The following is a 12161-nucleotide window of genomic DNA, read 5'->3' as shown; positions in this document are numbered from 1 at the left end:
GGTGCATTAGGACAAGTGTGGAAAAATTGAGATGAAGCGGCATGAAAAGTCGCTAGTGTAAGCTGCAAGGCATTACATTTGTTTGGCCCAGCCCTGCACCTAATCACTGCAGTCTGTCCTGTGTTTTTATTGAGTTCTACTTGTAATATTTTCTATGTGACTTTGCTCTCTATTCTGCATAGTTATGATGTGCAAGCAAAATTCAGAGACAGTCAACAACTACGAGGAGACCTTTATCTGGAAAGACCCCAGGTTTAAGACAGTGACCAAGAAAGAGACCTCAAGCCTAAGCATGGATGTTTAATGAACTTAAAGTCTGTGTCAACATTTGAGTCTAGGTACATCAGCATGCTTCTGAATCAGGAAAGGGCCGTGCATGTGTTTCACTAGCAAACTTCCAATTTCCATCAGCTGGAGAACTTCATCAAGCTGTTTGTACTCTTGTTCACCCAAATGCTGTTTGTGTTGGTATGTGGTGCCAGTAAAGGCAATGGTTTTTCTCTGGGATGGTCTGTGTGACCAGTTGTATCCTACATACAGTGCTGTCTCGGGAATGCGTGCTCAGTCTTACTACCGGCTGGATGCGCAAACAGAAACCATGGCAAGCAGACCAAGAGGAGAAATTCCCAGCAGCTCAGAGGCCACTAGGTATAGATTCCCTTCACAAATGTCACGAATATCCCACTGGAATTACTCTGCATGAGTCCAACTCTCATTAAACACCAGTCTTGCACTACATTACAGTTCTTCCAGAGGCTAGCGAACACCCCGTTATCTTCAAGATTTCTTTCTCCTTCCATTCTTTGTACCATTCCCTGCCTTCATACTAATTAATCTTTTGTCAGCCAATCAAAACTTTGTGTAACATTTTAAAAGATGGAACTGCAAGAGCAATTTAACTTCAAAATCATACATGGATGAAGGAAAATGTTTCCAGTCCACCTTTACAGCAAAACATCTGGTAACTAGTAGCCAAGCAGCAAAACATGTGACTATAACAGTTCAGCAAATTTTATAAAGCTATAGCTTGCTGCTTTGGAAAGCCACTGGATTTAATAAGTTTGCATTTTTCTCTCTAACACAACTTTCACTACATGACAGTTAAGACCAAAATAAGACCTCATATGGACCTCAAGACCCAAGGAACACATTAGGTTTTTTTAAACCAGTATGCAATTGTTTCTGTAAATTTGTTTCTTCTTTAAGTGTGCTGAAAGGCTCAAGGGCAGAAGGGGCAAGTGCACTTTTAAACAATACTGTAGATAATTTTACCTGACCAGTATTTAGTACTGATCTTATACTTCTACCTTAAACTTTCTCAGTGTAAACTTTCAGTGGCAAAAAAAAATATTACTATTTTCAGAAAAGCACGTAGTTGCATACCTTCAGCTGGGGATTTAAATAGATGTGAAACAAATAACTAAAACATCATTGACCAAGTCAGATATTCACAATTCTGACAATTGTGTAAAATTGTCTATCTTACTGATAAACAGACTCTAGCTGCACCTTGCAGTACAGTCAAAACACTAGGATTACAACCTCTTTAGGAACTTCATGATTATAGCGACAATAGCATGTTTTCCAGATCATTAAAGATAAGCCATTCATACAAGTATTTGCAATAAACCTACACATCGACTTGACCAACTAGAATAACATCTGCATGACAGTTCGTCAATAAGTAAAAAAATGCACAAGAAAATCCACTCCTTTCAAGCACTACTGGTACTGGAATCTCTCATAATTGTTTTATCATGAACGATAAAATTTCAAAGGTATGTTTGCTATGGGCACCAACAAGGATAACAGCTACCTCACTTTAAAAAACGGTAGATATTTGGTATTAATAAACTTGGAAACAACATTTTTCCACAGATCTTGGGATTTCACATACTATGATCTTGTACCATAAGTGAAAGACAGACAGACACCTCAAATTGTGCACTTACTTATTCAACGTGAGGTCAAGGATGAATTTGGAGCCAAAGGCCTCAATCTGGAAACTTGTCTGAGCCAGATGTACAGCCTGTAAACATGAACACACAAGAGTACTATACAGTTTTGCAGAACATTTAAGGAGTCAAAAGAATCACTGAGCTTTGTATGGAACAAATGTGTGAAAAACACCAAAAAACATGCTTATTTTCATGAATCTCATAGGCATATGAAAAGTTTTGCTCTTACACCATATTCTCATTCAAAAGGATTTGTCTTTTTAGAGGATAAAGGAAGACAGAGAAGCGAGTGGTAGCTGAAAAGCATGTTTTCAAATACACACTCATTCCTCACAAAAATAATAATAATAAAAAAAATTGCATAAATGTCTATATTTTGCCATAACCAGATGGCTATGTAACGAAAGTATAAGTAATGTAGTATACCGTTCTTTTAATTTTGTGACTGCATTCCTTCACTTTAAAAAGCGTGAAATAATTAAAGCATTTACAATACACGCCTTCAAGTAAGAAAATCAGAGCAAGGCTTGTATTATATGTTATGAAAGACTCCTTCAAAGTAATCCCTTCACAATTAAAGGCTTTGTACTTGGCATTGTAGCCAAACCAGAGTACAGAAGACTGATGCAGCTCAACATACAACAACAAAATACAATGTTAGCTTGTCTCACATAGGGAGTTAACTTCAACTTTCAAGATATTCAGGTTTTGTCAGATATATGAATTGTATTCTTTATTCTTTTCTATACTGCTGTAACTGAAGCCAAAGACATTTAAAACATGCCCAATCTGCCTTGTATAATAGAAAAATAAGATTATAAAAGATGATCCAAGAATTTGTTTTTGTGAAGACACTGTTCCAGCAGGGTGGAAGAGATTAGATATGAATTTCATAGAACCTCTTTCCTGATAACGTTCTAATCTAATCATGCTTACTTACACACTAATTTGTTGTAGCATTAATAATCACATAAAGTTGGAATATTATGACTAATCCCTTTAACCAAAAAGAAAAAAATACTATTTTTTTAAACACTACAATGAATCTTCAGCTATGTCAGAAAAACTATTAAAAGTTCTAGCTAGTTTATGGCACAACTTAAATAATATGAAGGTTAGCTTTTACGGCTCCACAGGCATCTGCTACCAGTTGGTCTCAGGGACAGCTAGATGGACACCTAGCCTGATCTGCCCTAGCTTTTCTTTTGTCCAATCAAGCCAATTCGGTGATAGATATATATCATCCTTTACGTTTCTAAGCCAACCACATATTCTTCATCTTTCTGCAATTTAAAATTATTTAAAGTTACTTGTATTCTTAGTCTACAATATTATAAGAAAAAGCTCATCTTGTAGGATTAGATATAATATCATTGCTATTTCTGAAAACAATTACTTCTCCATATAGAAACACCACTTGCCATCTATTACTGTGCCTCACTTAACAGACGCAGCCTGTACACATAAGCAATCACTGCAAAGCAGCTGACGCTGGTTTTCTACCCCACAGCAGGGCATGTCCTCCACCCAACTTGGCTCAAAACACTGGATAAAAAAGAACACTGGATTTCAAATCCCTGCAGTTTAGCAAAAACACTATTTTGAATTCAGGTGAATGTGATACACCACTACTGCAGCAAAATACAGATTTTCTTAAACCAGTTTATTTATCTATTGATAACCACCTGTGAAAATGACAAACCAGAACTCAGGTTAAGGTAATGAGACTAAAGTATTTAATCCTCAAACTGACATTTTCCCTGTAACAAGTTAGCACAGAAAGCTACCAGTGATTTGTCACCAGGTGTTTTCACCTTTATAGCCATCATATACCAGCATGATGGGAGGGAATATTTCAGAAACACCTCTGTGGAATTCTGTTATACAGTTTACCATTTCACAGTATTCTTTTATCAGCTACTGTGTAATACAATGCCTGAAGTATAAACTGAAATAGTGTTCTGATTGGCATAGAAATACATATTCAAACAAGAATATAACGTAGGTTAGCACACAGTTTGAACAATATATATGGGCTAAGTATCTTACCATGTCTTTTCATAGGAAAAGTATTATACACCACCTTCTTGCACCACTTGCATACATATATGTTGTTACATCTGCATGAGTATTCTTTACTTAGATCATCAGGAGAACAAGTTCCTCTGTACATGTTTGTTTATCATCTAAAAACCTCTGCAGAGGTTTCTGTTTCGACAGCTATAAGCTACTCCAATGGCAAAGCTGCAAAATTACATAAAGTTTTTCTGCAGCAAAGACTTACTGATGATATACAGAGGAGCAGGTTCAAGGAGGGTCTGAGCCTTTAAATTTTTTCCTGCCCTCAAACGCAAATTTCAGAGTGGGGAGGGGAAAAAAAAAAAGTCTTTTCTCAGTGTTCTGGAAGCTTAGATTATAAGCATAATTACTGTAATAAGAGATTCTTTATACTAGGGACATTCTCAGAGTTCTGTAGCCATTTGTGCAAAGCAGTAGCTCTCACAATTTTTTCCAAGCTAAAAATCCATATGCATAAAGAATTCCAGTGTCTTCTAGTCAGTCATTAGCTTACTGTAAATTTCAAGCTAAAAATGGACTAGAAAGCTGTAACTGCAATCTCAGTTCCACTAATCCATGTCACAACTTGAATGCTTTAATTTTCATTATTGTGCTTGGGCAGCATTTGTCCATCATTCACTTTTTCCAGACTTTCCAGAATTTTCAACAATCATCACCAAAAGTAAAGTACTATTACATATTGGTTTTACTTTCTTCAGAGTAAAACTATGCCAAATGCAATAATGTGTTACACCTTCAAAAACACTAAGACACAAGTCTTCAAATAAAAGCAACAGCATTATTTAACTGACTGATAGTACCTACGGGACTTTTGCTATATTCATACAGATCATGATCTCCAAACAACAAACGCATTGCTTTTAGAAATCGGGTTTTGCATACAGTTCTGCTGACTAAAATAATGGCCAAAGCTGCCTCTCTTATTTCAGTAGCTGAGCAAGGGGCTTCGTCACTCCCATTTTGGAAATGGAAACTCAAGGCAGACTTCAATTTACACCATTACAACATTTCTTGATCTAGACATTCATTCTAATAATAGTATAAGTTTTGTCACAAATCAATATGACATCCTATGTATTATTTCCTTACTCTTCTTTTAGCTTGTTTGCCCATCCTCAGACTTCATACAGAAGCTGTCCTTCAGTGTTTGGAAAACATGGTTGTAAGCACGTGAACAAAGGCTCAGGCCTACCTCTGAAAGCAACCCTACCATTGCACTTTTAACACCAGGGCCAGAAAACACCATCCTCTCCTAAAATACCAATAGTTAGATACCTGCCTGTAGTGATGTTGGCCTCTCAAACCATATCCCTTTTGGGGTTTTGTTCACAAGACTCTACAAAGTAGCGCATCCACATGTTGGACCACCTTCCTGCAGTACCCAGCTTCTCACAAATGCTAAAAAACCTATAAATATTTTTTCTTTTAGTTTCAGAAAGAAGGCCTAACAAGTGCATGTGTTGCACTACCTAACACTTAGCAACTTAAACCTTTTATAGATTATCACATGAAAATCATTAGAGGACCCAGAAATATATTTTAAAATAGGATTTTAAAAGTTTTAGAAGTATTGTGACCCACATTTCAGCTAGGAATCCAAGTAGTAGATCTACTTGAGGAGAAGATAGCATAAGGAAGATGTCCTTCTACTCCCAGAAACCAAAGAAGATAGGAAGACAAACTTCAACCCTCCTGTTAGTAACTACTGAAGACGTAGAGTACAGATAAACCTTCTGCATTAATATAAATTCAATATAGAACAGAAATACGAAGTATACAAACCCATCTATATGCAAGTAGTGTAAATTCAAGCTGCATCACAGAAAATGCTGAAAAAATGCACAGCCAGCTGAAATACTGCAAAGATTCTCCAACACTCTTAAACTCATACGCATAACCCACATGAAGTTCACTCATTCTGATCAGTTTTCATTACGTTGGGGATTGAAAGTGAAGACCTGGCCTAAGATAGGCAAGGAAGACAATAATTAAAGCACTGGATTTTTATCTGGATTTTATTAAGAATTCATATGATGTGACCTCTTGAGAGATTACTAGCCAGCATCTTTTATATTTTACAAAACAGACCTGCTTCTTCAATATGACCTCCTTTGCAATGGCTGTGATACAGTTGTTTTCCCTTCACCTTAAGGATGTTTTCCCTCGCAGCTTTCATATGCTACATACCAAAGTTGCGTAAAGGACTGAGACAGACTGTATCTCAACCTTCAAAGCAGGGCAACATAGCAGAAAACATAACATTCTCTGGCAATCCTATTATGTTGAGATCTCGCATCTTGTGTTGTGAGATTCCCCCTACACACACTGGCCACTGTAAGGCAAGTTGTACCAAATGTAATCTTGCTAGGTCCTAACAATATAGTATATGCAGTGTGCAAAAGCAAATCAAAACAGTCATTTGGTTCAATAAAGAGAGTACCAGTTCATTCAAAACACTACCTCCATCTGCAGAAGTTTAGAAAGATAGAGCCACAGACGACAGATGACTCAGATCTCTTCAGCAAGTTTGAGGATTCTTGTTATCTTCAGTGTGTTTTTATAAACAGACGCTCATTTTGAAGCATTTCATACTAAAAATAGCTTCAGAAGAACTCAAAAGAAGCTAGCCTTAATTTGACTATGAGGAATTAGGTATGCAGATTTTAGACTCTTCAAGCACTAAGTATTTAACATATGCTTTTTTTAGAGGACAAGAAAACAGGTTATACACTAGAACTCTGTCCACCTTGGAGACAGACAACTTGGCTTAGTGAAAACTATGGTGAACATTCCTTTTTTTCCCAACAGTGAGAAAAAGCTTCTTTGAAAAATAAGAAGAAATGAAAGAGGCTCTACCAACAGTTTAGATCATATACACGCTTTCATTATGATGGTGTTTCACCAAATTCAAAAGGGGATAGAGAGGATCAGTGCTAAGAAAGCAATTTATTATTTAAATGTTTGACTCTCTGGTAAGCTGTTTTCTCCTTCAGTCCTTCATGTCTACCTACATTTCATGAAGAAGGCTGGAGAACCTGACTTCTAGGAAGGGACTTCAAAAAATAAAATACCTTAAAACATTTTTACACAATTATATTTCTCTAGCTTTACCTCTTCCCACACGCACACAATTTATTTTACTCTTCCCCTCTCCTTATAGTGACTCAGCATTTCTGAAGTATTCAGGCCAAATCCCACAGAATATCCAAATGGCTTATATTCTTCTGGCCATTATAATGATGTTCCACAGAAAGAGGTCTACTGAATAGTAGGGAATCTATCTACATCAAATGCCTATAAGTGGTATATTAAGGCTGACAGAAAATACAGATTAAAAAATGTATAGTTCCGAGAAAAGTATAAAAATTTAAAAATTGTATTTTTCTTCCTCAACTGTCCACTGTGTATGTCATCATATTTATCTTTGTTTTTTTTCACAGGCTAAAACTCAATCCTAAATACAGATTTATTTCTTTACCGAACTGTAACGGTATCCTGGTTATTTCCTTTTGTTACCAATGTGGGAAACAGTAAAATCTCACAAGTAAGGTTTATTACAATATAGCATTTATTTTAATTCTGGGAAAGGATAAAAGCAAGTATTAAAAAATACTCCCCCACCCAAACCAACCACACCACCAAACCACAACTCAACCCACTTGCACCTTTCACAATCCATTTGCATTCTGTTTTCCTTATGGGTTGTTTTCCTTTTACATCCTAGGCAGACTCCCCACACACTCCTCCCCCAATTATTGCTCTACATAGATTATTATAGTGAATGTTAAACAGAACAAAATAAGCAAAATACTTTTATTATATTATTGGTAAAATAGATGGAAGGGCAAAGGAATGAATTCATGCAAGTTGACGGAGGGTGTTGTAGAAGCAAGACGTGCAAAAATCAATCCAGACAAGGAACATAATCAATCCTTTCCTTCCATTAAATGGATCAAAGCAATAGAAGTTTCAGGCCAGCCAAATGAAGTCAACATAATGTCACCCTCCGCAAAGCCCCAAGCTTAAAGAATCCTTCTGTGGGGAAAAACTGCAGTGTTAGCGTTTGCTGTGCTTGAAAGGGACACAGTGAGTAGAAAGAAGATCCACTTTACACAACACTCAGCAGCCAAGAAATCAATACCAATTCTGTCAGCACTGATTTCTGCAAAGCTTTACCCCAACAGGTAGAGATAAGGCAGGGCATAGGAAGGATAGGCAACGGCAGCAATGTTCTTGGGGGAATGCTGGGTAAGAGACTGGCACACATTCTCCCTTGTGGATTCACAAGAAAAAGAATAACTTCCATGAAAAAGGGAGGAAGCACTATTGCCAAAGGCAGGACTGCAATTGCAAATCCCTTCCTTCCCACACCCTTCTCCAAAGAGGGGAACAGAAAGTCCCTAACCTTTAACCTTAAAGAGCCGTTTCACTTTAAAGGGTGTTAGTTCTCAATGTAGTAACCTCTTAAGTAGCTTGAGTTTCCACCAACCAGTTTTTCTGTGCCATCCATAAGATATCAGTGTATTTAGATGCATCCAAAGGCACATTCTGGCATCCCGGGTTCAATAAGCTAGGAAGCAACCTTTCTTCCCACGAAAACATAAAAACTATACAACTATCTCACAGTGTCTCCATATTAATTCCACATCTAAAATGGCACATAATCAATATCAACAGAAGTACATATAATGCATAATAAATTTGCTTTCTAAAATTTTTAAAGAAATGTAATTTAATAGTAGGAACTCCATTATAGCTAAGTCCTTCAGTAAGATCATGCACACTGATCTGCTTTGCTGTCTCTCTGCTCTACCATGGCAATCTCTTCCTATACAAACCACCTTTACCTTAATTTTTTTAAAATCTGTGGGAAGAAAATATTTTTTTAAATTAAAAAAAAAAAAAAAAAAAGATGGAATCATTTTAAGAGGTGACTCCTAAGTAATATAGTCTAGAATAGGTGTACTTCACCAAATTATTTCATAAAAATTAAAGTTTGTTTAATCCTTTGCAATTTCAGGAAAAAAAAATACTGTCTGCATCTATACAAAATGAAATATTAGAACTTGTCATTAAAAATGAAAAACACAGTTACTATTTGACAAAAACAGGTAACACTTTACAGTGGTCTTCACTGGTAATACACTGGCAGAAAACCAATAATGTATTTATTAGCTACTGCACAATACCTTCAAAGTCAAGTAACTCCTGCTGTAAATTCAGGATTCTAAAGAAACTCCCTATGCAGACATTTCTGCAGCCTAGAGCTGGAAGAAGTATTTTGTTGATGATGGTATACTGTAAGTTAAGACACCGGAATCTACACTGATCAGACAAGTCAACTTTGCATAATTCCCATTTGTTCTATCTACAGTTTAGCTTCTAAACCATACTGAAATTCAAAATCATTATTTTTAAATTAACACAAGGGAAATCACATTCTTGTTTAATGACACGTCCTCCTTTACTTCCTAAAAAATGGTGGCAAGGACCATCATTAAGTCTTGAAGATCTACAAAATAAAACATCCAAACACAGTTTCATATCACATATTACTGTTCCAAAAATTCTGCAGATGAGCCCCTTTTTACCCTACCTTGTCATGTTTCTGCTGGTGCCTTGCCCTCGTATCCAGGACATGGTAAGGGGTTTCAGAGTCTCTGTTGATGTAATAGATTAGTCTTGAAGGCAGTGTGATTTCTTTCTGGATTGCATTGCTATAGCTGTTATTTTTACTGTTGCTGCTTTTATTCTGTTGAAATGTACTCTCTTCATCTGCCAGTGCTCCTTCTATACTGCCTGCTGTTTCATTCCAATGGAGGTCTGAGGAACAAAGATATGCCAGCCATAAATTCTATGACAGAATGTGTTTATTTCCATAAAAAGCTACATATTTAGCTTGCAATATTCTAATATTTTATTAATCACTCAGGCAAACAAAAAGATAGCTTACTCATTGAGCTAGATCTGACTCATTTTTCACACATGAAATGGTCTCAGAAATAACATTATTTATTTAAATGCATATACAGTTTCATATGTGGTCATGAATTATAAATATTTTAATGCCTCTCAGCCTCCAAGATGAAAAAAAAAAAAAACCAACCAACAATTTAATTGATATGTAGTTATGTAGTTACTTCCTATACTCTCTTTGACAGCTGAGTTCTCTTCTTTCCCAAAGACACACATTCACAAAAAACCAAATACACATCTGCAAAAGGCTAAGAATACTCCCCATGTTCCTAAAACAAACTGAATTCAGAGTCCATGCGCACGGAATGCCAATCAATTCCCTTTACATAAAAGGAAGTTCTCTACCTCTCTCTCTTTTAACTTTCACAAAGAGCCCTTTTCTTCAGTGGCAGCTTTTCGGATGAAATCCTGCATCCTTTCCCGTTAAAATCCAAAGGTACAGGCAATCAACAAATAATGTAACGAGAACAGCAATAACATGATGCACGAACCGACTATATTAAGCGTTTCGCATGTCACCTACGTGCAATCAAAAGCAAATAAACAAAAGCACAGACAAAAACCCAGCTCCAAACAGAACGGGTTTCCAGTCAGATCCCCGCACACACGCATCCTAACGCACCCAAGAACCACCTCAGCCTGGTTTTGTCGCATACCTCACCCGCGTATTTCTACGCACACAATCTATCTAAACCACTGCAGCACCGGATTGGGAAGATCAAAGAGGGAAACCTCACGTTTCTCTATTTTTGGAAGCAAGCTAGCCAAGGAAACCTTTTCTGAGCGCTGTTTTTCTATACGCTGAAACACACACGTACACAAAAGGGCGGAGGATGAAATCGTTCAGATGTGACCGGGATTTATCCCCCTAGGTACGGGGGAGGAAGGGACCCGAGGGACAGCCGACTTCTCCCGCACACAAGCCCTCATACCCACCGGCGGCCGCCGCAGCCCGGGGGCAGGAGGAGCCGTGGAGGAGCAGGAGCAGCGGGACGAGGCGGCCGAGGAGCGGCAGCAGCGCAGGGCGGCAGTCGGCGGCGAGGCGGCGGCCGCAGCGAGGCTGCCGCAGGGAGATGCTGCCGGGCGGCTTCATGGCTCATAGCGCCCCGGGGCGGCGCGGGGGGCGGCCGGACGGCCCGGGGGGCAGCGCGGCGCCTTCACGCCCCAACGGGCTGTGCCCGCGGGGCGGAGGGAAGGAAGGAGGGAGACGAGCGGCTCCTCACGACGGCTCCTCCCGGCGGTACCGCCCGTCTGGCTCCTCTCTCCACAGTCAGAGACCGTTACCTCAGCGCGAGGGCGGGCGGGCAGCGGCGCGCGCGCGCCTTCCCTTTCACCTCAGCCCCCACCGCCGCGGCAAAGCGCATGCGCACCGACCTCGTCCCACGGGGGCCGTCGCCCCTCGCGCTGCCGCCGGGGTCAGGGGTGTCGTGTCCGTGTCCCCCCGTTTCCCCGCAGCCCTCGCGTGCGCACCTGGTCCTCCCGCAGCCCTCAGGTGCGCAGCGGGTCCCCACCCCCGCAGCCCTCGCGTGCGCACAGACAAGCAATAACGGGGTTGAACTTGCACCTGGGGCGGGCGGGGAGAGACAGCGAGCACATGATTTCCCAATTAGGGTAACACAGAAACGTCCTCTTGCAGTGTACGCAATGGTGAGGAGAGGAGTTTGGAAATTTTCAGATTATTTAAGAACCTCACGCAGAGTGAAATAACTTTGAAAAGAGACAGCCCTGAGCAAGGCTTGGAAGAGGCTTTGGAGACATGAAGAAGCAGCCACAGATTGTAGGAAACAATCACCTGGCCAATATAATAGGCCCGGGCAGGATCTCCCAGTAAAGCATATTTTATTATTAACAATTTTGCAAGACTGGGTGTTCTACCTAAAGGCAGGCACACATAACAGGGAAAGAAGCCCCTGCTTATATGCCACCCAAATCCTGGCCACAATTTCCCTCCCCTGTTCCCTGTTGTTTGGGTACTTGAGGGTTTACAGACTACCCAATGCCTGCCTCAGTTTACCTATCTCATTCATCTAATTCTAACAAAGCCCTTATCGATCTATTTAGACTACGGATTCTTGGCTCTTTGTCTAATCTTCCCCCTAGATGGACTTTTTAAATACAGGTATCACTATGTAATCTGGGATTAGTTCT

General features: G+C 39.3%; 1 protein-coding gene across 1 annotated transcript in view; it reads right to left on the bottom strand.

Annotated features, from left to right (window-relative positions):
• Positions 1-11106, bottom strand: part of ADAM23 (ADAM metallopeptidase domain 23) — a gene marked incomplete at both ends in the record, with an annotated part of 76110 nt that extends 65004 nt beyond the window's left edge. Inside the window, 3 exon segments of the mRNA XM_080346766.1 lie at positions 1953-2029; positions 9634-9860; positions 10950-11106. Coding sequence (XP_080202892.1) covers positions 1953-2029; positions 9634-9860; positions 10950-11106 — 461 coding nt within the window.
• Positions 11107-12161: the final 1055 nt, after the last annotated feature.

The sequence above is a fragment of the Nesoenas mayeri genome, assembly GCF_963082525.1.
Source record: "Nesoenas mayeri genome assembly, chromosome: 6".
Classification (NCBI taxonomy): Eukaryota; Metazoa; Chordata; class Aves; order Columbiformes; family Columbidae; genus Nesoenas; species Nesoenas mayeri.
Note: the sequence above shows the minus strand (reverse complement) of the source record. Positions and strands in the feature narration are given on the sequence as shown.